The sequence below is a fragment of the Bubalus kerabau genome, chromosome X (assembly GCF_029407905.1).
Source record: "Bubalus kerabau isolate K-KA32 ecotype Philippines breed swamp buffalo chromosome X, PCC_UOA_SB_1v2, whole genome shotgun sequence".
NCBI classification, from domain to species: domain Eukaryota; kingdom Metazoa; phylum Chordata; class Mammalia; order Artiodactyla; family Bovidae; genus Bubalus; species Bubalus kerabau.
This window is the reverse complement of record NC_073647.1, coordinates 70,511,000-70,534,889: the sequence shown is the minus strand read 5'-3', so window position 1 is coordinate 70,534,889 and position 23,890 is coordinate 70,511,000. Positions and strand designations below refer to the sequence as shown.

Genomic DNA, 23,890 nt, shown 5'->3' with positions numbered 1-23,890 from the left:
AATAAAATGACAAAATCATATCACCAATCCATAAGCCAATGTGGTATACTGGAGATAATATACTGGAATATAATATACTGGAATAATATTACTTCTCTGCCTCTGCAACTTACAAGCAGCATCTTCCATCAACCACTTCACTTTCCCATAAAACGACAGAGTTGGTCTCTGGAGAGTAGTGGTTTTCAAACTTTTCAAGATCCTTTTTTAAAAAATAATTTATTATTTAGCTGCACTGGGTCTTAGTTATGGCAAAGGGGATCTTTAGTTGCAGCATGCAGGTTTGTTAATTGCAGCATGAGAACTTTTAGTTGCGGTGTGTGGGATCTAGTTCCCCGACCAGGTGTCAAACCTGGGCCTTCTGCATTAAGAACTTGGAGTCTTAGCCACTGGACCACCAGGGAAGTCCCTTTAAGACCTTTATACTCTGTTAAAAATCACTGAAAGACCCCAGAGTTTTTATGTGCATTAATATCTATCAATATGTACCATATAAAATAAAACAGTAATAATTAAAATATTTATTCATTTAAAAGCAATAATGAACTTATTACAAGTCAACATGTATTATGCATTTTCATGAAAACTATCAATAGTTATATTTTCCAAAACAAAGAAGGTGAGACGAGGGATTGTTTTACATATTCTTTTGCAAATCTCCTTAATGTCTGCCTTGATAGAAGACAGCTGGATCTTTATATCTGCTTCTGCACTCACTCTTCTGCAATATGTTATTTTGGTTGGAACAGTTGGATCTTCATATCTGTTTCTGCATTCGCTCTGTTGCAATATGTTGTTTTGGTTGAAATATATGAAGAAAATCTGGCTTCATGCAGTTGTATATTTGGAAAATTAAGTATTTTAATACCCTCTTAAGATAACTGTGGATATTCTTTGATGTTATGCCAAAGTTCTGCAAGCGGTAGACGCTTTTAGATAAGTTGCAACATAGAATCTGCTATTTACTTCTGTACTTGATTACATTAAAACTGATTGACCTATCTTGTCTTTCAACCGATCTTTTAGCCATGCATGATTTTGTAACATCATGCACTAGTCATTTGGAAGATATTAGTTCACTGGGATTTGCAGAACTTCCAACTGTTAACAGATTTTATTACCTAATATCAAAAAATATACACATTAATACAATTACCAATCTCATTAGAAAAGACTAAGTTTTGGGAAGCTGTCAAGCCCATATTAAAGATTCAAGCTTTCTAAAATTCTAATACTTAACTTGAAAAGCTCAAATTTTGTCACTGGCAACAAATACAGCCAGTTGCTTTCCTTCAAATGACAGACTCATTTTACTCATTTTCAAGAAAATTCCTGCCAAATCCTCAAGCCTGAATAACCATAGTTAGTCTCACTTGTTCTCTTTTGGCGGGGCTGCGAAGGGTCTTCATTGCTGTGAGTAGGCGTTCTCCAGTTGCGGCGAGTGGTGGCTACTCTTTGTTGCAGTGTGTAGTTTTCTCACTGCAGTGGCTTCTCTTGTTGTGGAGCATGGGCTCTAGGCACATGGGTTTCAGTAGTTTCAGCGCACAGGCTCAGTAGTTGAGGCTCCCGGGCTCTAGACCACGGGCTTAGTAATTGTGGTTCATGAGCTTAGTTGCCCTGCAGCATGTGGGATCCTCCTGTACCAGGGATCGAAACCGTGTCCCCTGCACTGGCAGGAGGATTCTTAACTACTGGACCACCAGGGAAGTCTTCAGTTGTTCCTTCAAGTAAAAATCTGTTCCATGCAGAAATCAGCTAATTCAGGCCATAATTCACACAATTGCACAAGGGCTATTTTTAGAAATAGTGATATCATTTCAGCATACAGAAGTGTTTTCTGTATAATCCCCATTTTGTCATACAGAAATTTTAAAATATCTATACTTAATGGCCAAGATTTAATAAAAAAGCAATGCTACATTGAGGACACTTAAATAAAATTGGTTTTTTATCCTCCAAGACTAGGAAGAATACAACTACTGGGACAATTTGTTATATACTATAGTCTTACCCATCATCAGAGCAAATATCAACACAGTGAAAAAGGCAAAACAGTCTTCAAATTACTGTTCAAATAGTCCTCATGTTCCTCCTGATAGGATCTTAGGAATCTCAAGTGTCCACAGACCATACTTTGAGAACCATTGACCAAAAGGATCCCTTCAACACTAAAATATCTATAGTTATGTAAATAGCCAACATCTTTCATTTGCACAACTCTATAAAATGTTACTTTTCCTATTAAGAAATATACCTTACATTTAACATATACATCAAATTGTTACATATCTTTTAGTGAACTGATCCTGATGACAAACTCATGAGGTTATAAAGCAGGAACTGTTTCCTCCTTCCTAAAAGAATACTGATTTTATTCAAATTTTCCCACTCTCTGGCTTTTCAAGGTAGCAATGTGATCTGGTGTAGGGTGGGGGTGAGGGGAAAGGTGGGGGTTTTAAGTCACTTGTATAACCTACCTTTATGGTTCTATTCCACTTGCCAATGTACTGGTCTAACCATATACATGTAACACAGTTCAAACCAATCAGATGTAAGGGTGAGGGTGTGGGACTCCTGAGAAAATTTTCATTGTTGATTAGAAGGAACACAAAAGAACAGTTCATACTCTTCTTCTATTGGGCATTGTGGCATCTGCACGTGATCCCTGGAACTGCAGCAGCAATCTTGCAAGTATGAGGGGCACTAATCTGAGACAGTAAACTGATAGGCAGAGAATGGCAGAGCAGAAAGTGGAAAGAGCCAGGGTCACTATTTGACCAAATTAATTAACCTTAGAGGTACTCTACCTCCAAACTTCTTGTTACGTGAGCTAAAAGTTTTCTCTGTTGTTAAGGCAGTTGAATCAGTTTTCTACTACTTGCAACGGAAAACAACCTATCTGATACAAACGGGTACAATTATGCCTTTCACATACAGAAATGTTTCACTATATCAATTAGATTATGGAAAGTGAAGGACTCTCCTTGTTTACCAAAGTCCTAGAGAGGTCAAAACACAGAATACACAAAACAGTTTTTCACTAGTGTCCCACTCTTTTTATTTACTGGAGGATAATTGCCTTACAAAATTGTGTAAGGTCATCATACGCAAGTTGATGTATGGTCTCTGCCATACATCAAGGCCAATCAGTAATAATTATACATATATCCTTTCCCTCTTGAGCCTCCCCCCATTCCACCCCTTGAGGTCATCACAGAGAGCTAGGCTGGGCTCCCTTAATATCATCCCCCCACCACCAGCCAAAGTTTCAGTATCTCCTTCAGTATTCCATTAACATCACATATACTATATGAAATTTTGGAAGCAAATCAGCCAGTTCTCTTAATGTATATAAAGAGTGTTATTTGACTGAATTATAAGATGATACAAAGGCCAACAGAATTTCTTCCAGTTCTATTTTAGTACTCACTGTCATAAAACCAATTCCATTAACCTGACTAGCACTTATTTAAAGGTGCTTAAGTCTCTGTACAAGTTAAAAAGTAAAGTGAATGATGTAGTAAATTTTTTTTAAAGTTAAAAGCTACATTTACCAAAAACCTGTTTCTTTTATAACATTTGCCTTTGGTTATCTTTGGTTGGCAAATAGTAAGGGATTTAAGGTTCCCATTTCAGCAGGGTAGCAGGTACTATCTCAGGCTACACTTCTGGTACAAGGCCAGCAGAAGCTTCTAAAGGAACAGGGCTTCTAAAGGGCAGTTGGACCTGGACAGATTATGAACGTAAATAAACTCAAGCATTGATGCATAAAATGAGAATCTGGTTTGTTAAAATGAAAGAAGCTAATGTATCAGGGATCACACTAAAGATGCCACTCTAAAACACCTCAAGAATTGGTGCTATTAAAAACAGTCTTTGTAATGAGGATTTAGTTAAGTGGTTGGGTGGTTCATTTATAATGTTAATTAGAGAGAATTTATTTTCAAAAATCACTTCTGTTCCATGGTTGCTATTGTCAGAAGGGGATGAGATGATGGAATGATTACATTTTAAAAAGAAAATCATTAGAGGATAGAACCAAATGTGCCAACCAACTGGCAACCAATTGAGCATCAATTCTATAGTCACTATACTAGATAGAAAAATATTATTAAGACTGTCTCATAGGTACTCTTTTACACTACTGATAGGAATATAATTGGTAAAACCATTCTGGAAAGTAATTTGGCAAAAGCAGATCCCTATCATTCAGAAGCTTAAAGTTCAGCTCTTCAAATGCCACCTGGAAAAACCATAATGCTTAACAGTTTGTGATTTTGTGGAGAAATACATTTGAATCGCACAAGCCACAGATCACACAAGCCACAAGGCTATGATAAAGACTGTAAAGTCACTTTGCTTGTGAAGAAACACAAGGAAAAGGCAAAGTAGGGGTACTGCAAAATGGATAGGGGGCCTCTCACTCCATACGTACTTCCAAGTTTGTTGAGAAAAAAAGAGGATATGGGGGCTGGAATAATATCACCCTAAAGTAGGAAAAACAGATTAGCAATTAAAGGGGGTAAAATTCTGGAGTATCACTAAGGGAGGATGAAAGCAAATGACAATATTAGGAGGCAAAGATATAGGCATTTAAGTGTAAAAGCTCATAGGCAGCTACAGGGTAGGGGGTGGGGAGAGAGGGTAAAGGGGTCTCTCATTTCAGATGCGTTCCAAAACTCTCCTGGAGGAGGGGAATGTCAGTGAGTTTGGAGTATGTATACCCTTGCTATAGCTAGGAAGAGGTCAGTAGGGGAGGTATTCATGGAGAACAGGTTCCACCTTCAGTACCTGGGAGAAATGTAGGGAGGTGCATGGTTTACAAAATTAAAATTTAGGCCCTTGAGGATGAATGGTCTAGGCAATTATAGTAAAGAGTTATTAAAGGATGAACTGGTGGGTGAGCCTATCTTTAGAATCAATTCAAGTGACTAGTCATGGAAAGGGTAGTGGGAATTATTCAACATTTCAACATGACTTATTTTTCTACTGTGAATGAAACAGGGATTGAATAAAATTTCATGAGCATGTTCTAGAGTTAAACTGCTCAATCACTTACTGTGTGACCTCTGGTAGTTTTTTAACCACCCTGTGAGTCTCAGATTCCTCCTACGTATAATGGGAATATTATCCACTTAACTGGGTACAACATAGTAACCACTAAAAAAAGTTAGCTATCATATTATCTGTTGCTATAGCCTTTCTAAATGTCAGAGTCTACTGAAAGTACCAAAGACTTTAAAAATATGGATGACATCTAACATAGTAATTCCCCATGAAGGAGGCAGTACTAACAAAATAATACAAAATATGGAATAGGAATTGTTTATGGCCGTATTTCTTGCAATGGCTAAAAAACTTTGAAATTTAAAAATAGTCTATAAAAGTGAACAGGTAAATTAATTGTGGTGTGTATAAATTAAATTGTATGCAATCATTTAAAAAATTTAAAACTAAGAATTTTAATAACATGGGAAACTGCTGGATAAGTAAATAAAACATTAACATAAAATTGTATACAGAGTAATCTCAACTTTTAAAAAATCTTAACCAATTTACTTTTTAAAGAAAATATTAGATACATTAAAAAGAAAAATCATTCAAAACAATAATACAGATTATTTCTGTGCTGTTGGTAGAACTGTGGAGAGATTTTTATTTTATTCTTTATAATTTTCTCTTTTTCAAATTTCCAACATTAAGCATGTATTATTTTTGTTATCAGACAAAATCAACATGTAAAGTAGTTGAATGAATGAACAAGTATACAGTTCTTGCTTCAAAAAGTCTATCATCTAACAAAAGAGACAAAACCCCATGAAACAAAATGTTTGTAAGACCAAATACATTTAGATACTAGTCCAGAGGCTAAATATGACAAACATTCAAAGAAGGGTAAAATCAGAAACTGACATAATAGTAAGGGAAAGTTTCACAAAACTATTTATATATGCTCACTAGCATGGAAGCTCCATGAAGGCAGGGACTGTATCTTATTTAATCTATAGTGTCTAACACAAAATGATTTTGTGGATAGTACATATCCATGAGAGTAGAAATAGAAAAATATGAATATACTTCTTAAGTACTTATAAGTTGCTGAATAAATATCTGCTGAATGAATGTAAGGGTTATGCTGAAATTGAGGAAAGATTTGGGTCCATAAGACTCTAATCAAGATGGAGAACCAATGGGATTTCCCTGATGAGCCAATGGTTAAGACTCTTGAACTCCCAATGCAGGCCTGGGTTCAATCCCTGGTTGGGGAACTAAGTCCCACATGCTGCAACTAAAGAATGAGTGTGACCAAATAAATAAATAAGTATTTTTAAAAAAGAAATGGCAAGTCAATAAATAGTTTGTAATGACAATAATGGAATCTAATTGAAATATTACTGAGCATTTACTATATGTCAAGCACTATTTTAAATGCTTTATATAACTTCTCTCATTTTATCCTCAAAACAATGTGTGATATTCGTGTACCACTGGCTCCCTTTTGCCAATGACGACATTAGAGCTCAGAAGTTACTGCTTGTCAAAAGGTCACACATCCTCCAATCAGATTCTAGATCTGACTCCAGACAGCAATCTCTTAAGACTGTCTTTAAGAGATTGACTGAGGAGAGGTACCAGAAAGCAGTAAGATAATGTAGCATCAAAGAGGTATGTTTATTCTGTGGTCTTGGACTGGAATAAGAGATATCAGTGCAAATTAACAGTTCTGTAAGGAATACAGAAGTGGGTATGTGACTATGTATACACACATATATTCCCTAGTTCTGTCTGCTGAGATGGCGTAGAAGCAATGACACTCCAGTAGCAATGAGCATGCCAAGTACCCAGATTTCCATCTTTAAATACCATTAATCAACAGAGCTTCTTGGAAAAAATAGCTCATTCCAGGGTTGGGGCAGTGAAAGTAGAAAGTGAGTTGGGAATACCTTGTGGTACCAGAATGTAAAAGAGTGCTCAAAAAATGATAGGGACACATTGAAAGGACACCGGAGCCAACTGGAAGGGGCTTCTACTGGCCAAATCTAGAGTAATTTCAAAAAAAATAGTAAAAATAGCATAATTCATTAAAGTTCATAGAATAAAACAAGCATCCATAAGTCTATACTACTATGAACAAATTACTGAATAATAGATAAAAACAAATATTAAAGAATGTAAAGTTCTTTGCTACATTAGAATTCAATAAATAAATACAGAAAATTTTGAAAACTTAAGATTATCATTTGGCAAATATCACAGCAGTAATTACTCAGGTTAGAATCCTTAACAGATGCTAAAACAGTGGATCAAACTATGATGAAAGGCAAGACATGAATCCACCACAGGTTGATGTATGGCAAAACCAATACAATATTGTAAAGTAATTAGCCTCCAATTAAAATAAATAAATTTATATTAAAAAAAAGAAAGGCAAGACATGTACACTGTCTTACAATATTGCCCCATACAGTCTCAAAGTCTGGTTGTTTTGTAATTACAAAGGGAAAAACTAGTGAACTTACAGTGCGTAAACCTGGCAGATACAACCTGGACTAAGTTATCAATGTTAACTCAAGATAGAGTCTCATGTGTTGCATAAACAAACTTCAAAAAGCCAAGTAAAAACATAGGAAAAAAGTTATATACTTTTACACACAGGATAGATACAATATATAAATACATGCACAAGACTTAAGCAAACTGTGCTACCACATACATACTCTGTTTTATCACAACAGACATACATGCTACTGAAAATTTCAGTATATTTAAAATTATTATGAAAACTAATTGAAAGTATAATAAGGCAAATTTTTCTTCAAAATAATCACCTACCACAAATTACACTTGTTTTATAAATCTAACTTTTTATATATGCACTTATATATAATCATATATTCTGCAACAAGCAATTGCTTCTAGAGTACTTTTAAATTATCTCTCTATAAATAGACATACATATAGAGATCAAACTCTGATCATTTTATTCTAGGCCCAGAGCTGTTTTCATTATACCATGATGCTTCTTCTAATATCAGCAGGAAGAGATGTAATCCCCATTATATTTTCCATTTCACCTCCCGTGTCTCCCTTTATTAAAAAAATACAATATTGTAAAGTAATTAACCTCCAATTATATTAATAAATTTATATTTTTAAAAAAATTTAATAAAAAAATTAAAATTACAATAAAAAAAAAGTAGTAGAGATCCCAATACTCTGAACAGCAAATACAACTCTACAGATACAAAGGAAGCAGCATAGGACAGTCATTAAGAGTAAAGAATTTGGAGTCAAACTGCCAGGATTCAAATTTACAGCTTCACAGCTTGCTAACTATGTGATTTGGGCACATTACTTAACCTCTATGATCTGCAGTTCCCTGACTGGTAAAGTGGGACTAACAATAGTATATACTTCATTGGTCTGTTGTAAAGATTAAACATGATAATGTACATTTCCATATTAGCACAGTGCCTGGCACATATTAAACATGCAAAAATGAGAATGGCATTAAAACATGTATAATATCATATAAAAATAAAATAAAAGTGAAAAAAACGTGCAAAAATGTTAAGTTTTGATAACAGTGTCAACAAATTCTTCCTATGGAGCAGTACACTTTAGAGGAAAAATTGTTCCATGGCCACAAACCACACTGCTACCCTTAACAAGCTGTTGTTCCTAGTCACAAGGGAGATAGTAGATTTAAATCTACTCCATACACACACAAAGTTACTAACAATTGCATAGTAGTAGTAGAAGTTTAAACAAGGTATCCATAAATCTAAGTGTATATCCTACTAATGTAGAGTCAGCATAAATACTTTAACATAAAAATACATTGTTTCCATCACTAGACTTGACCTTTCCAACTAAATTTGCCTTCTTCCCTTATTGCTAACCTTTTGGAATGAGTTATTTTATTCCACCTGATAAACTCTCTACCTAAAAAAAATTTTTCCACATATTTGTGATATCCTAATTTGGCATGACTTCAGAGAGAATGAAATCAGTTAACTATGAAAAATTAAAGCAATTTAAGTAGCAATGCTCTTCCTGGTGTAAAAGTTCCAATACTAGACTATTTGAGTCAACAAGTGGCCCCACTACCAATCAGTTTACTCTGCAGGTCACCAATATCCCCAGCACTAGTATGGAGAGCAGATACCATTCATATCTTTGAGATGATTAAAACATTCATCTAACTAGTATTTTAATGTGTGAAGCAGAAAAAACAAGCTTGGTTTTATTACAGGCACAATATACTAATGATAAGGAAATGGAGTATAAAATGTTCTTTAAAAATTATATAGGAAAAAAATAAAAATCATATAGGAGAAAAGAGAAAAAACTGCCTGGTATCTACTGTAATTTCTTTATGAACACTCAGTTATTAAATAGTCCAAGAAAACAAGCTTGCTCCCAAATTTTATCAATCATAAAAAGAAATTTCATTTTTAACATAACATGATTTAATATAAACTGAGGTATAGTAATAGCTGTACATACCTGTATGATTGGTATCTGGTGCACATTTATTAATAGTAACATCAAAATAAAAAAATGAGAAATATTAAATCAAATATCCACAAAATCTTTGCCCTCAGGCCAAATGCCGCTAGCACCAAGATGATGTTTTTAAAAGTTAACTACTTTCAACAACACAATTGTAGTTTTATCCAAGGGTCTGTAGCCCTCCAGCGTGGCTAAACCTTAGTCCATTAAGAAGCTCTGCATCATAATAGCAATTTTAAATCATCTGTCTACTTTGATGGAGGAAAAATTCTGGCAAGTGGAATTAAAAATAGTTGATATACATGGTCTTTTTTTTTTAGGAGAGTTGCCATTATGTTGTGTTAAGGTAATATGAAGGTTAGTTTTCACACCTTTAATACACACATTCTGGAGGATGGAAGAAAGGCTGTAACCTGAGGCATTCTGAGCGTAAAGAACAGCTAGAGGTAACTTACAAGTGGACCCATAGAAGCTATAACACAGCAGTTGCATATAAAGAATTGACAATCACTCAACCATGTGAAGGCCTAAGCCATGATCTCATATTAAAGTGTTTTTAAAACCACCCATTATGTTCACTCAAACATAACTTTTCAATAATTTGTCACACACTTAATTCTTATTTAGAGGTTAAGTGAAATTAAGGAAGATGAGTTTAGGCTAGAGAACATTTTCTCTGACAAAGCCATTCATTCCTTTAGATTTGCCTTTCACCCCCAGAAGGATACTGGGTGGGACTACCTAGACACCCTTATAGGAGATATATTAAGATTTTAATTCTACATTCCTAAAACTGAATGGTACTTTTTGCTCTGTCATTTCACTTCCCTGCTTCACTCTCCTTTAAACCAGAACACTCATTCTCCTTTGAAAAAGATAATCCTTTTCCTTTAAATAGGTAATGGGCAAACTCTCGATTTGTTTCAGGTGCCTTAGTAAGCAAAAAAAGTAAAGAATGAAAACCTAGAACTTATAAAAAGAAAAAAAAAAAAAAGAGAGAGAGAGAGAGATGAAGAAGACCTGAAGCCTAAAACCATTCCTGGTATGTTACCTGATCATTTGCAACAAGATGTCAAATAGACTACAGAGGCTTTACTGACTAGAGGTGAGGTTAGGTTCCTGTTGCTTAAGGAAAAGGCAAAAGGAAAGAACTTCAGGGGTGCGCTTAACACTTTGGTGGAAGCTGGATTTTAGAAAAGTCAAAACAGTAATCTATCGACAAAGTTGAAAGAGTGTGTGGATTGGGCACAACTAGTGAAAAGCTTACCCGGCAGGTAGGGAAACCCTCGAGGGTGGAGAGTAGAGAGGAAAAGTTTTAAATATCCACCAGAGCCTAGTGATCTATTAACTTGCGTCCTCCTCCCCAGGTTCTGCTCTTGCCCCCAGAGCAACTAGCCGCAGGAAAGCAAGCACCTAAACCTCACCCTCGGACTTGAGAAGGCTTGAGTTACTAGCTCTGTAAATAATGTTTCTTCCTAAACTGAAGGCACATCTGACTCCCCTAGCCAAGGCCCAGGAGAAAGGAAGGTAAAAGGGACAAAAAGTGATTTCAGCGTGAGAGCGAGGTGATGGGGTGGCGGGGCGGGGGGGTTGGGGGGAGTGTAGAAGGAAGGACTTACCGCAGCCTCTGCGGGCTGCCCCCAAAGACTCAGGGCCAGTAAGGACAAGCCGGCAGCCAGGCTGACTCCACGCAGTTTCATTCTTCTCCGGCTCCCGCAGCTCCTTCAGCACCCGCACGAAATCCCTGGCTGGCTCTGACCAATTGACATAATCTTGAGGGTTTATAGGGAGGGAGCTAGAGCCGGAGAGGGACAGCGAGGGTGTCCCAATTGTGCCGGTCGTCTTGGGTGAGGAGAAAAGCTTTTTAAGAGTGGAGGGGGGGGGGAAATGAAGCACCAGCAACTAGTCTTCCCTCCCCCCTCCCCTCCCCAAAGCCGGTCTCTCGGGAGCACTTGTCTCTTCTGTCCAGACTTGCAAACTTTTTCCTCGCTCAAGTCCCACAGATCTACTTTCCTCCCTCTCTTCCCCCGCACCGCCCCTCCCCACCAGCCCTGGGGAATTTCAGGATCACTCCGCCACAGCTTTACACTGCACCAGCAACCTGCGAGGGAGTGACGCTCAGTTATTTGGCAGAGGGAAACTTCCAGACCAGTTGACTGCGCACCCCGAGTCCCACCGGGAAAGTTTTCTGTTCGTTCAGTGGCACCTTAAGTTGATACTCCTTTTCCCTGCCCAGTTCCACTCTCAGTGATGTGAGCCCCGAAGTCAATTGCAAATAGACCTGAGCTGGGACTATTTTTTGTAGCGGAGGGATCTCAGAGAAACGCTCCTTTTTATTGTTAATCATTAGAAACAAATTTTGGTCGCTGCTCTGGGGGCTGCGGGATTGTTTGCTTTCCACCTGCTCGCGGGACGGAGTTTCTATATACAACAGAAAATGTGCAAATATGAGAAATATATAAATATATTTATATAATTAAATATATGCTTATAACTGAAGAATTAAAATGAACATAACTATATGTATATGAAGACTTTATGCATGTTATATACATATAAGATTTGGGGGCGCTCAGATATTAGTAATTATATGGTTGGATGTTTAATAAAGTTATATCTTTTTATTTAGCTACATTGAATGCCATAATTAATATTTACATCTTATATTGACTAACATAAAAGTTATTGACTCATTGCAGTTGTTTTTCAGAGAGATGTAAGGCAGAGAATTAAATAACTTTAGTGCAATTTTCCTTAACACTAACATGAATGCTTAATTGGAAATATTTGTATGATGTTAATGGAAGTTGAATTGGTCTCCCAAATAAAATGAGACTTGAACGTTACTTTGGTAATTCTGATATATAAATTTTTAAAAGCACCAACAGGCCCAGAAAATGCTTTATGTGAACTCCTTGGAGGAATTCTTCAGAACAGTTATTATTTTAGACCCTAGAATTTACCACTTTACAGTCTTTCGGGGCTTTGGACTTGTTTCAAGCGGGCCCACTTATCCTTAGGTTCCACTCAAGTAAGGGTAGGTTTACAACTCCAGAAACCACCACTACCACCACCACCCCAAGAGCTTAGTGTACAATCAATTAGAGTAACTGGTATGCATTTGAGCAAGTGTGCAAGGACACTTTGGGGCCCATTTGTCTCTGTGGGAATTGTATGCCTTAATCTGTGTATTTGTAACAGTTTTTAGTGGTTTAAGGAAGTGTCTTAGTGTATAGGTCTGTGGGCCTGTGGAGATGCGTGGGAATGTTATGGGTGGAGGTGCCTGAAAAGTGGGAAAGACGACTGGCTGCCCAAGGTAGGGGGATGATTGACAGCAGACAGCCCCGCCCCCTTCCCCTCCATTCCTTCCTCTCCTGGTGCATGGAACTATCCCTTGAGTGCAGCAAGTTGTAGCGGGCACCGCTGATCGTGTTTCCCTTTGGGGCACCTTTTATCTAGAAGCCGAGTTCAGTTTCTTCCAAAGTGAGCCACTCCGCCCCCCTACTCCATCCTCTTGAATAAGGAAACAGCCGCCAAGCATCAGCGGAGCCCAGATGAGCCGGGGCCGCGGAACCGCTTAGCAGTCTCCCGGGACCCAGCTCTGGAGGAGCCGCAAGCATGCACCCTGGGTGAGCTGTTGCTATCACGAGCTCCCCTCCTCTTTCTTACTTTGGGCTACTTTGCCGGACCTGCACTATACTTGTACTTCTGTCACTGCAGAAAAAGTGGCGGTAGTCAGCAAAAAGGGGTCGGGGGTCTATGGACAGACACAGGATCCCAGAGAAAACTCATGTTATTCACCCTCGCTCCCGTTTCAGGTTGTGGCTGCTTCTGGTTACTTTGTGCCTGACCGAGGAACTGGCAGGAGCGGTGAGTCTTTTCTGTCGACCCCCTTCCCTCCTTCTCCTTTGACCCCCTCGGCATCCCTCAACACAATCACAACTCTCATGTTTGTGTTAAGGGGCTACACTGTGAAACGGAGTTCACATCACTCTCACTTCTTTTGGGAGTTAGTGGGGTCCTTAGAGAGGAATAGCACAGTGTCAGGCTAATGCCTTTGGGACTCAGGCATCGTTCTGTCCCAAAACTTCGTAAGGGGTTGGGAAAATAAAAGTAAAAGACACAAAAGGCATACATTTCTGAGCGTCTTCCTGGACGACTTGATATGACTGACATCTGATGCCTTTCTCTATATCGATCTACGAGGCAGAAGAAATGTGTTTTTCCCTGGTCTACAGGAACATGAATTGGCACACACGTTTGAAAGTGGGAGGAGTACACAAGAAATGGGACTTGGAAGTACTGCGAATGCTATAGAAGTTAAACTTAAGTATTTTCTTTGGAGTCATTTGACAGTACCAGGTGACAGGATCTAGGCTCTTTAACCAGCTAAACTGCACTGATACTACTAGATGATGTTCAGTTTCTGCCCTATGTTCCTTTTACTGGTTTTCTCTCTCATCAGAAAGTTAAAAGTTAAAGCGGTTTTAAAAGAAAAAAAAATCTAAAACTTAACATTTCATAGGCTGTTTAGATAATATCCATCAAATCGGCCAGGGACTGCAGGCAAAGGAATTTCTGTAGACATTTGGTCAAGAAAAGTTTAATGGATCCCAGAAAGGAGTAATTCCAATGAAATTACTCGGATAAGTTACCAAAGGTGGCGAGACCTTAACAATCAGAGATGCTGCAGTTTTCCAGACTCACTAGCAACTTACGCCCACAGAAATAAACTGTTGAGTTCAAATATGAAGTTGTTCAACTATTGAGTACTATTTCACTGCTCTATTTCTTTAAAATTCTTAATAATAGCCAAAGTCATACATGTACTCTAAATATATATGTGTGTATATGACAGATAAATATATATTCCAAATCTTTACCTTCTGAGTTTTGACAAGTTTAACTGATTGACTCCATTTTTAATACTTTAAATATTTAAAAATACTATTTAGAAAGCCATACTTCAGTCAACCCAATAAAATCCCCTAATACTTTTATGGGAAAAAAATGATTTACTTGTCATGGTATATGTCTTTAAGAAAATTTTGGAATAAAGTGAAATGACTTCCCTTATGAAAAGAGGATGATGACAGAAATCTTGACTTTTAACATTTTGTGACCCTTTAACTCAGAACATCAGCTTTTATTGTAAGTGAATTCTATACTTTGTAAGCAGAAGAATTGATCTAGGTTTCCACACTCTTCTTTTTCTGATTCCTCCAGTATACAAGTTTAGTTATGTGTTACCTTGGGGCTCAATACTACATTTATTGAAAATGCCAGGTTTTGATTAGTTAACAATTTGTCTGGGAATCTTGGCACTTATAAAAATGTCATGCGTGGGCAGGATACCCTCCAGCAAAACCTTTTTTTCAGACTCTGGCTGATGGTATTCAGTGTACTTTTGGGAAAAACATTAACAAATCATTCTATATAGTTGGAGACTATCCAAACATGGCATCCCATCACTTGAAATCTTTGAAAGTCACTAGAGGATGTTGCCTTCACTTCTCAGAAATATTAAAGCATGTCTCCAAACTCAAGCACTACTTTGGTGTGTGGATTTTAGACTGTGACCCATTGTTTTACAATGTCACCTGCTCTGTCAGTGTGACTGACCCTGGAAAGACTAAAATAAACCTTGAGATACACTGACAATACTTGATATTTTGCTTTAAGTTCATAACTGCTTCACTGACCTATTGTTTACTTCCACATAATATCATTGACATTGTAAAGCTTTTTTTTTTTTTTTAATTTTTGGAAAAAAGTCAAAGAGAAAGAGGAGAGTTAACAGGCTGAGTTCTCAGAAGGTGACTCTTCTAAGGGGAAGTTCTTCATTTTTTTAATTTATTTTTAATTGGAGGCTAATTACAATATTGTAGTGGTTTTGCCATACATTGACATGAATCAGCCATGGGTGTACATGTGTTCCCCATCCTGAACTTTGTTTATACTCTTTGTACTGGATTCTTATCCATACTGGCTGGATGAGAATAGTCAATTTTACTCTCAATTTCAGTTCATCCTCTGGGTTTATAATGTTTTTCACCTTTCAGATGGTTTTAAATATTTGAATTCTCCATACCTTTCTGACTTATATTAATGAAAAAGAACATAAATAGATTGATAAGAACTATTTTGTGCTTCAGTATGAGAAAGTCTCTTCACTGTGAGAGTTACATTGTCTATAATGGAGTATTGGTGAGCATTGGAGATAGGGCCATTTAGATGCTTTTGAGTTCTTTCTTTGTCAGACTTTATTAAGCAGTGTTTTCTAAGGGATGGAATGCAAAATGTTAAAACCCAGGGTTAAATAATGAATTTTCATTAAATTTCATTTAAAACAGTGATGATCTTTATTTATGCGAAATATTTTCACAATTTATCTGAGTGAGATAGAGCGTAGAAATTCAAAATATCCATAATCATTTTTGGTTATTAAGTTCCTAAGGCACAACACACAAAGATTTATTTAAAATTTGTCTCTAACTCTGTAGGAGTTCACTTTCTCAGGCAATGGTAGTCATTATGTTCCTTAAAGGATAGGATTGTTATAGTTATTGTTTAGTCTTAAGTCATGTCCAACTCTTTTATGACTTCATGGGTTGTAGCCTGCCAGGTTCCTCTGTCCATGGGATTTTCCAGGCAAGAATACTGGACCAGGTTGCCATTTTCTTCTCCAGGGTATCTTCCTGACGCAGGGATCAAACCCACTGGCTGATTCTTTACCACTGAAAAATCATGGAAACCCTTTGGGATAGGATACTTGATAAATTATTATCTGCATCTTGTTAGAGAAGAAACTAAAAAACTCCATGTCTCATCATAGGTTGATATGTTTAAGAGTTAAAATATATCCCAAATTAGTCAGGATCCTTATGTTTTTCTTCCCACTTTGCCCCAAATCTGCTTACACAAAACGCTGCAATACGACCAAGTGTATTTATAAGTCAAAGCCCAGTAGGAGAATTATTTGAGTGGCAAAGGGGTAAAGGGGAGAAAACACCTCTGTCTATTATCAACTCTGCCTAGAGCACAGGTAAAGCGCCTTTGCTGCTGCTGCTAAGTCGCTTCAGTCGTGTCCGACTCTGTGCGGCCCCAGAGACGGCAGCCCACCAGGCTCCCTCGTCCCTGGGATTCTCCAGGCAAGAACACTGAAGTGGGTTGCCGTGCCTTTAGCCATGTTCAAATCACAGTCTGATTGAAATACAAACTTCTTAAAGTTGTAGTAACTTGCTCAAGTTGGTCCTTTCCAATTTGATTTTCAGCCATAATCACAGTCATCAAAGTATGAATAGAGTGTTAAGGTTTTTCAGATGAAGAAAATCCCTTCCTAACTAGGGATCAAGAGGAATATTTGCCTTGTTTGGGGCTCTCAGATTTCTTTTGCTTTTTGTTTTATAAAACAGATTTACTGAGATATAATTTAAATACTATAAATTCACTCATTTATGTATATCATTCAATGAATTTTAGTAAATTTGCCAAGTTTTACAACCATAACTATATCCAGTTTTAGAACATTTTCATCACCTCCAATAAGATCCTTCATATCCATTGAATTAATCCCTGCTCCTACCTGCAAGCCCAGGTAAGCATGGATCTCTTCTCTGTCTCTATAGATGTGTCTTTTCTGGACATTTCATATAAACAGTACCATATAATATATAATCTTTTGTATTTGGCATTTTTCACTTAGCATTAATATTTTAAAAATTCATCAATGTTGTAGCATGTATCAGTATTTTACTCTTATTTTTTAGTATTGTTATTGGTATTTGGTATTGGTATTCCACTATGGGGAGGGGGGGCTTCCTAGGTGGTACCAGTGGTAAAGAACATGCCTGCCAATGCAGGAGACATAAGAGATAAAAGTTTGACCCCTGGGTCAGGAAGATCCCCTGGAGGAGAACATGGCAACCTACTCCAGTATTCTTGCTTGGAGAATCCCATGGACAGAAGAGCCTGGTGGGCTATAGTCCATGGGGTTGCAGAGAGTCAGACAGAACTGAAGTAATCATCAAAGGACTACATAAATAGGTACGATAGATGGTCATGTAGTTACATTATGGACAGGTCAAAAGAAACATTTCCAATAGGAGTAAAGGGGAAAATAGATATTTAATGTGTAACTAAAGAGACTGGGCTTCCCTGATGGCTCAGTGGTAAAAAATCCACCTGCCAATTCAGGAGACCCAGGTTTGATTCCTGGGCCGAAAAGATCCCCTGGAGAGGGAAATGGTAACCCACTGCAGTATTCTTGCCTCAGAAATCCCATGGACAGAGGAGCCTGGCAGGCTACAGTCCATAAGATCGCCAAGAGTTGAACACAACTTAGCGAATGAATAACAACAACTAAAGAAACAGATATATTACTATCTATCTCAAATTTGTTTCACTATATTTTTTGATTCTGTTTCAGTATGATTGGTTTCTATTGTAATCCCATGTATTTTATTGACTATGTTTAAGAATATTATTCTGAGAGGGAGTCAGTAGATAGGCTTCACTTGACTGCCAGAGTAATTCATGGTATTGAAAAAGAAACTCTCTAGTTATGAATTGGTTTTTACAATAAACAATTTGTGACTGACCCTGGGTCAGGAAGATTCCGTGGAGTAAGAAATTACAACCCACTCCAGTATTTTTGCCAGGAAAATTCCACGAACAGAGGAGACTGGTGGGCTACAGTTCATGGGGTTGCAAAGACTGCATGACTGAGCACGAGCATGAAGGCATCTTCAGATGTGAGGGCATTTGTATTGACTACAAGTGCCAACAACCTTTTAGACTCTAGGCATATTATGGTATTTCTAGTAAATATGCCCCTGTATTTTATTAGATCATAGTCAAGCAGGAGCAAAGTGTGTCCTTCCCCTAATTAATTCATTAATATAATATTGAAACATAGATTGACCTCAGTTATCAATACGTATTGGGTTTTGCTTGCTTCCGTTTATGCATAATTCTGTGATTTCACCACCATGCTTGGAGTATAGACTTGTCCTATTCTGTGTAAATGACAAGACATACACATATAGAAGAAGATATTAGGAAAACACCATGCTGTATTAAACTATGAAGTCCTTTTAAGCTGACCAAATATCCCAGTGGGGCATATCATAGGGCTCTAATTTGTTTTAAAGTCTAGCTAAATATAAATACAGACCAATAAGCATGTCCAAGAGACTACAGTGATGAGGAAATTAACAAAGAACAATTGTCCACTTTTTTACCATCTGTAATTTATCCCTCTCCTAGGAATTTTTTTCTTCTACAAACAATATTGAAATCTCTTCCATTATAAAAACAAATAAATTTTTTAAATCCATGGCTTCATTTTCCTCTGTAACTCTAACCCCCTCAATCACATTACTGCCAAATTCCTGGTCACTGTCTATTCTTCTTCAACAATCATTTACCCTTAAGCCTATTACAGTCTGGAAAGAGGCTATTCTACCAAAATTGCCCTCTTTCGAGTTTTTAATGGATATCTAACTGCCTAGCCCAAAGATGTCACTGTAGTCCCCATTCTATCTGGCTTGTTTAATGTAGTGCTTGGCATTTTCCAATCAAACAACCTTTCCCCTTTTGTCTTCTGAGTCATGATGCTTCATTGTTTCTCATTACACTTCTCTGTTTTTTTTGGTGGGAGGAAGTGGACACTGTGCCACTGGCTTGCAGGACCAGGGATTAAACTCTTGCCATTGGCAGTGAAAGCACAGAGTCCTAACCACTGGACTACCAGGAAATTCACTCTGATATTTTTATTTTATTCATTCAACATATATTTATTGAGCAGACACTGTATTCTAACTAGTATACCATGCTCTGGTGACACCGTGGTTAACAAGTCAGGCATGATCTTTGCCATCACAAAACTCATAGTTTTCATCACCCCCTGCTCATAAAATGGCGGTTTTACTCAGTATTTTTATCCTTTCTTTCTTCTTGCTCCAACAGTTCTAACTATGCCTCCTATACATTGATGACTATCAAATTTGAATTTTCAGGCCAGGTGTCTCTTTGTAGCTCCGAACTTTTATTTCCAGTTACCTACTAAGTCCCTGTGGGCTTCCCTGGTGGCTCAATGGTAAAGAATTCACCTGCCAATTCAGGAGATGCAGGAGACACAGGCTTGATCCCTAGGTCAGGAAGATCCCCTGGAGAAGGAAATGGCAACCCACTCCAGTATTCTTCCCTGGGAAATCCCATGGACAGAGGGGCCTGGAGGGTTGCAGTCCATAGGACTGCAAAAGAGTCGGACATGCCTGAGTGACTGAACAACAACAGCTAAGCCCTTGTACCTATATCTCATTGAGTGGATACATACAAAGCACTTAAAATGGTGCCTAGAGCTTAGTATAAGCACTCAACCAATGCCAGCTCTAATTGTGTTGTATTACCCTAACACACAGTATATCCAAAAATGAAATATTTTCTAGTCCTTATCATGGCACTCCAACCTGCTATCTTTTTTGTATTTGTTCAGTGTCATCACAATCCACCCAGTTTCAAGTGAGAAACTATAGAATCAGGCACCGACCCTCATTATCTCCATCTCTATCAAGTTCCGTTAGTTTTACCAAAAACCTGCATCATCTAGTTTCCTAGTCATATCCTAGTGGCTCCAAATCTCATCATCATATATAAATAACCTTGTAACTAGTTTTTCTATTCCTGACTCCATTCTAATCTCTACCCTGCCACCAGAGTTATTTTGTTAACAACAAACCCAATTATGTTATTTCAAGATTTAAGTTTTGTTTGTTTCTATTTTCTTCCAGGATTAATATACATACTCCTTGACTTGACACATTAAAGGCCTTCATTTTTTGGCCCAAACTACCTTTCCAGCTTCATGTCTAAGTGTTCTTTTCCTGCCACCTCTCCTTCTCAAACTCATAGTATACATTACACTTCATTGAGACTGAACTTGTCTCCATTCGCAAGCCACTTGCTTTCACATTTTATTTCACATTTGTTCTTTCACATTTTATTGCTTTTGCTTATGCCATTGTCTCCACATGGAATGGCTTTCTCCACCATTTACACATTCTCTTCCTAGTAAACTCCTGCTCAACCTTTAAAACCAAGAAAAAATGTCATTTTCTCTGTAAAACAGTTCCAGACCTCTTCAGAAAGAGTTTATTCTTCCTTGCCCTGTGCTTCCAAAGTTCTTTAGGCCCCTTTGGTGGCATCTACCATGTGGTTGTGAAATTCCTATGCTTATATGTCATGTTCCCCTCTTTAAATTATAATGTCCAGGATACTGCCAAGCATATGGGAAGTGAACGACAGATGCCTTTCAGGTGGGTAAACAGATCTACTCCTAATGGCCTGTAACAACTACCTTGTCCTTGTCTATCTTAAAGAATTATGAATGGTGACTCTAATAACAATGCCCTGATGGAAAAATAAGAACCTTGTTCAGTGGGATAATGTTTAAGAGAAAGAACTCTGGAATCAGACTTATGTTTGAATGCTACCTCTGCCCTCTGTGATTTAGGGCAACTCATTTTACCTCTCTGAGACTCAATTTTCTCATCAGTACAAAAGGGATAATAGTACCTTCTGTCTTAGAAAGTTGAGTGATTAAAAGAAAGAATTTATGTGCAAGTTACACCATTCACAAGGTGCTAAATCCTCACCTATCTCTCTACAAGTATTCTCTATTTTTTTCAATGCTGAGGAAAAATTTTTAAGTGTTTCCCAGTTTTGACAACTGATTCATGACAAGATGAGAAAAAGTGAAACGTCAGATAAGAGTCTCACTTTGTAGATTTCTGTCTAAAGATGGTAATATTTCTCAATTGTCCCTTTCAGCTCTTTTTCTCCTCTTCTCTGTGTGTACCAAGTTGTTTCAGCCGTGTCCGACTCTGCGACCCCATGGACTGTAGCCAAAGAGGGTCCTCTGTCCATGGGATTCTCCAGGCAAGAATACTGGAGTGGGTTGCCATACCCTCCTCCAGGAGATCTTCCCCACCCAGGGTTCAAACCTGCATCTCTTCCACATCTCCTGCATTGGCAGGTGGGTTCTTTACCACTGGTGCCAATGGGAAGGGGCTTTTCCTTCTTCTACCACTTTAATAATGACATGTCATTACTAGCACTTTCTCAATATTAATTTATTAGCAACTCAGGACTACCTTGAGAAATATTGGGTTAGCCACAGAGTTCACTCGGGTTTTTCTATACCATTGTACATAAAAATCCAAACGAACTTTTTGGCCAACCCAATATATAAGGTGAATACTCAGCTCAGAGAGATTAACTAGATTTGTGATCTAAGATCCAGCAAATGGCAGATTTGGAGTTGAAACCCACTCTACTGGGCTGTCTCTCTAATTCAGGCATTTTATCATCTCTTATCTAGACTCCAAAATAGACCTGACTGTCCTTCTGGTTTCAGTATTCCCCTGCCTCCCAACCCCTCTCTCCTGATCTCCACCCTCTCTGCAAGCAAGGGGCCTGTTCTAAAACACAGATCCGATCATGCCACCCCAAGCTCCCCACACCCATCAGCATCTGGCCCTGCCTACTCATCTAACTCTGCCTCCTATTATTGTCCTCATACTGATGTTTAGACCATGTTACGCTTTTGATGTTGGCTCAACATGCCATGCATAGTCACCCCTACTCTTCCTTCTGCCTGAAACACCCTTCTTTTCTCATCCCTTCCTTCCTCCTGTCTTTGAAGATGGACTTAGCATTCTTCCCTTAAGGCCCACTTTAGTGAATATTTTCCAGAAGTGCCCCCTTCTTTCTAGCCTTCCATCTCCACTCTGTTTTCCCCTCTTTCCTTCCTTCAACAAATATTTATTTAGTGCCGTCTATGTGTTAAACACTGTGGCCGTCCTGGTGTTTGAAGGACCATGGCAAGTACCAAGCCAGTGTGGCTGGAACACAGAGGGGGAAGCACAGGGAAAGAGTCAGAACACCATGTGAGATGAGGCTGGAGGAACAAGAAAGGACCAGACACATCCTGCACTCTTACTGTCTCATGACTCCTTGGAGCATTTATCTAATGCCTGCACTAAAGGTGTGGGCTACTTCCCTGGTGGCTCAGTGGTAAAGGATCTGCTTGCCAATGTAGGAGGCATAGGTTTGATCACTGGGTTGGGACAATCCCCTGGAGAAGGAAATGGCAACCCAGTCCAGTATTCTTGCCTGGAGAATCGCATGAACAGAGAGGAGAGCCTGGCGGGCTACAGTCCATGGGGTCTCAAAAGAGTCAGGCATGACTTAGTGACTAAACAACAAATATACACACAACTTGGCTATTGTGAAAAATGCTGCTGTTAACATAAGAGAACATGCTGCTGCTGCTGCTAAGTCGCTTCAGTCGTGTCCGACTCTGTGCAACCCCATAGGCGGCAGCCCACCAGGCTCTGCCATCCCTGGGATTCTCCAGGCAAGAACACTGGAGTGCGTTGCCATTTCCTTCTCCAATGCATGAAAGTGAAAAGTGAAAGTGAAGTCACTCAGTCGTGTCCTATCTTAGAGACCCCATGGACTGCAGCCTACCAGGCTCCTCCATCATATGTCTCTTCAAAATAATTATTTTATTTCCTTTGCAAACAACTGAGCATGAGCACAGGAATACACAAGGTGTATTTCTCCGGATGGAGTGTAGTAGACATTATAAGTTACTGCTGGTCACCTACTCTGTGTCTTTGTTCCTTCTTATGCCCAGAGGGCTCACTCCTGTGGCACATATCTATCCCTTCCAGATTTATAAAGCTGAGGTGACTACTGAATAGTTCAGGGAACTCTACTCAGTGCTCTGTGGTGATCTAAATGGGAAGGAAATCCAAAAAAGACAGGATATATGAATACATTACAGGCTTCGCAGGTGGCGCAGTGATAAAGGACCTTCCTGCCATTGCCAGAGACATGGGTTTGATCCCTGGGTCGGGAAGATCGCCTGGAGGAGGAAATGGGAACCCACTTCAGTATTCTTGCTGAAAATTCCATGAACAGAGGAGCATGGTGGGCTACAGTCCATGGAGTCCCAAAGAGTCGGACATGATTGAGCTACATTACAACAACAATGTGTATATGTTAGTTGATTCACTTTACTGTACAGCAGAAACTAACACTACATGGTAAAGCAACCCTTTCGCTTCTCCAGGGGATCTTCCCAACCCAGGGATTGAACCCAGGTCTCCCGCATTGCAGGCAAATTCTTTACCAGCTGAGCCACAAGGGAAGCCCTGTAAAGCAACTAGCTTACAATAAAAATTAATTTTAAAAGTAAATAAAATTTAGGGAGGCCATGAAGTATGTGTCTTTCCTCCAGCTTTTTGGGGATTCCATGTTTTATGTCTGGAGGTCTATTTCCTGATAGTGTGGTTTAAAAAATACA

The 23,890-nt window shown here is 38.4% G+C and overlaps 2 protein-coding genes across 2 annotated transcripts in view; one reads left to right on the top strand and one right to left on the bottom strand.

Moving 5' to 3' along the window:
- The window catches only part of COL4A5 (collagen type IV alpha 5 chain), a 253,055-nt gene extending 241,544 nt beyond the window's left edge, over positions 1-11,511 (bottom strand). Inside the window, exon 1 of the mRNA XM_055564762.1 lies at positions 11,136-11,511. Within this exon, the coding sequence (XP_055420737.1) occupies positions 11,136-11,216 (81 nt within the window). The 5' untranslated portion in view covers positions 11,217-11,511. The remainder of the gene's footprint in view (positions 1-11,135) is intronic.
- Positions 10,521-23,890, top strand: part of COL4A6 (collagen type IV alpha 6 chain) — a 337,408-nt gene continuing 324,038 nt past the window's right edge. The window contains exons 1-4 of the mRNA XM_055564756.1: positions 10,521-10,558; positions 10,884-11,043; positions 12,976-13,145; positions 13,335-13,386. Coding sequence (XP_055420731.1) covers positions 13,135-13,145; positions 13,335-13,386 — 63 coding nt within the window. The 5' untranslated portion in view covers positions 10,521-10,558; positions 10,884-11,043; positions 12,976-13,134. The remainder of the gene's footprint in view (positions 10,559-10,883; positions 11,044-12,975; positions 13,146-13,334; positions 13,387-23,890) is intronic.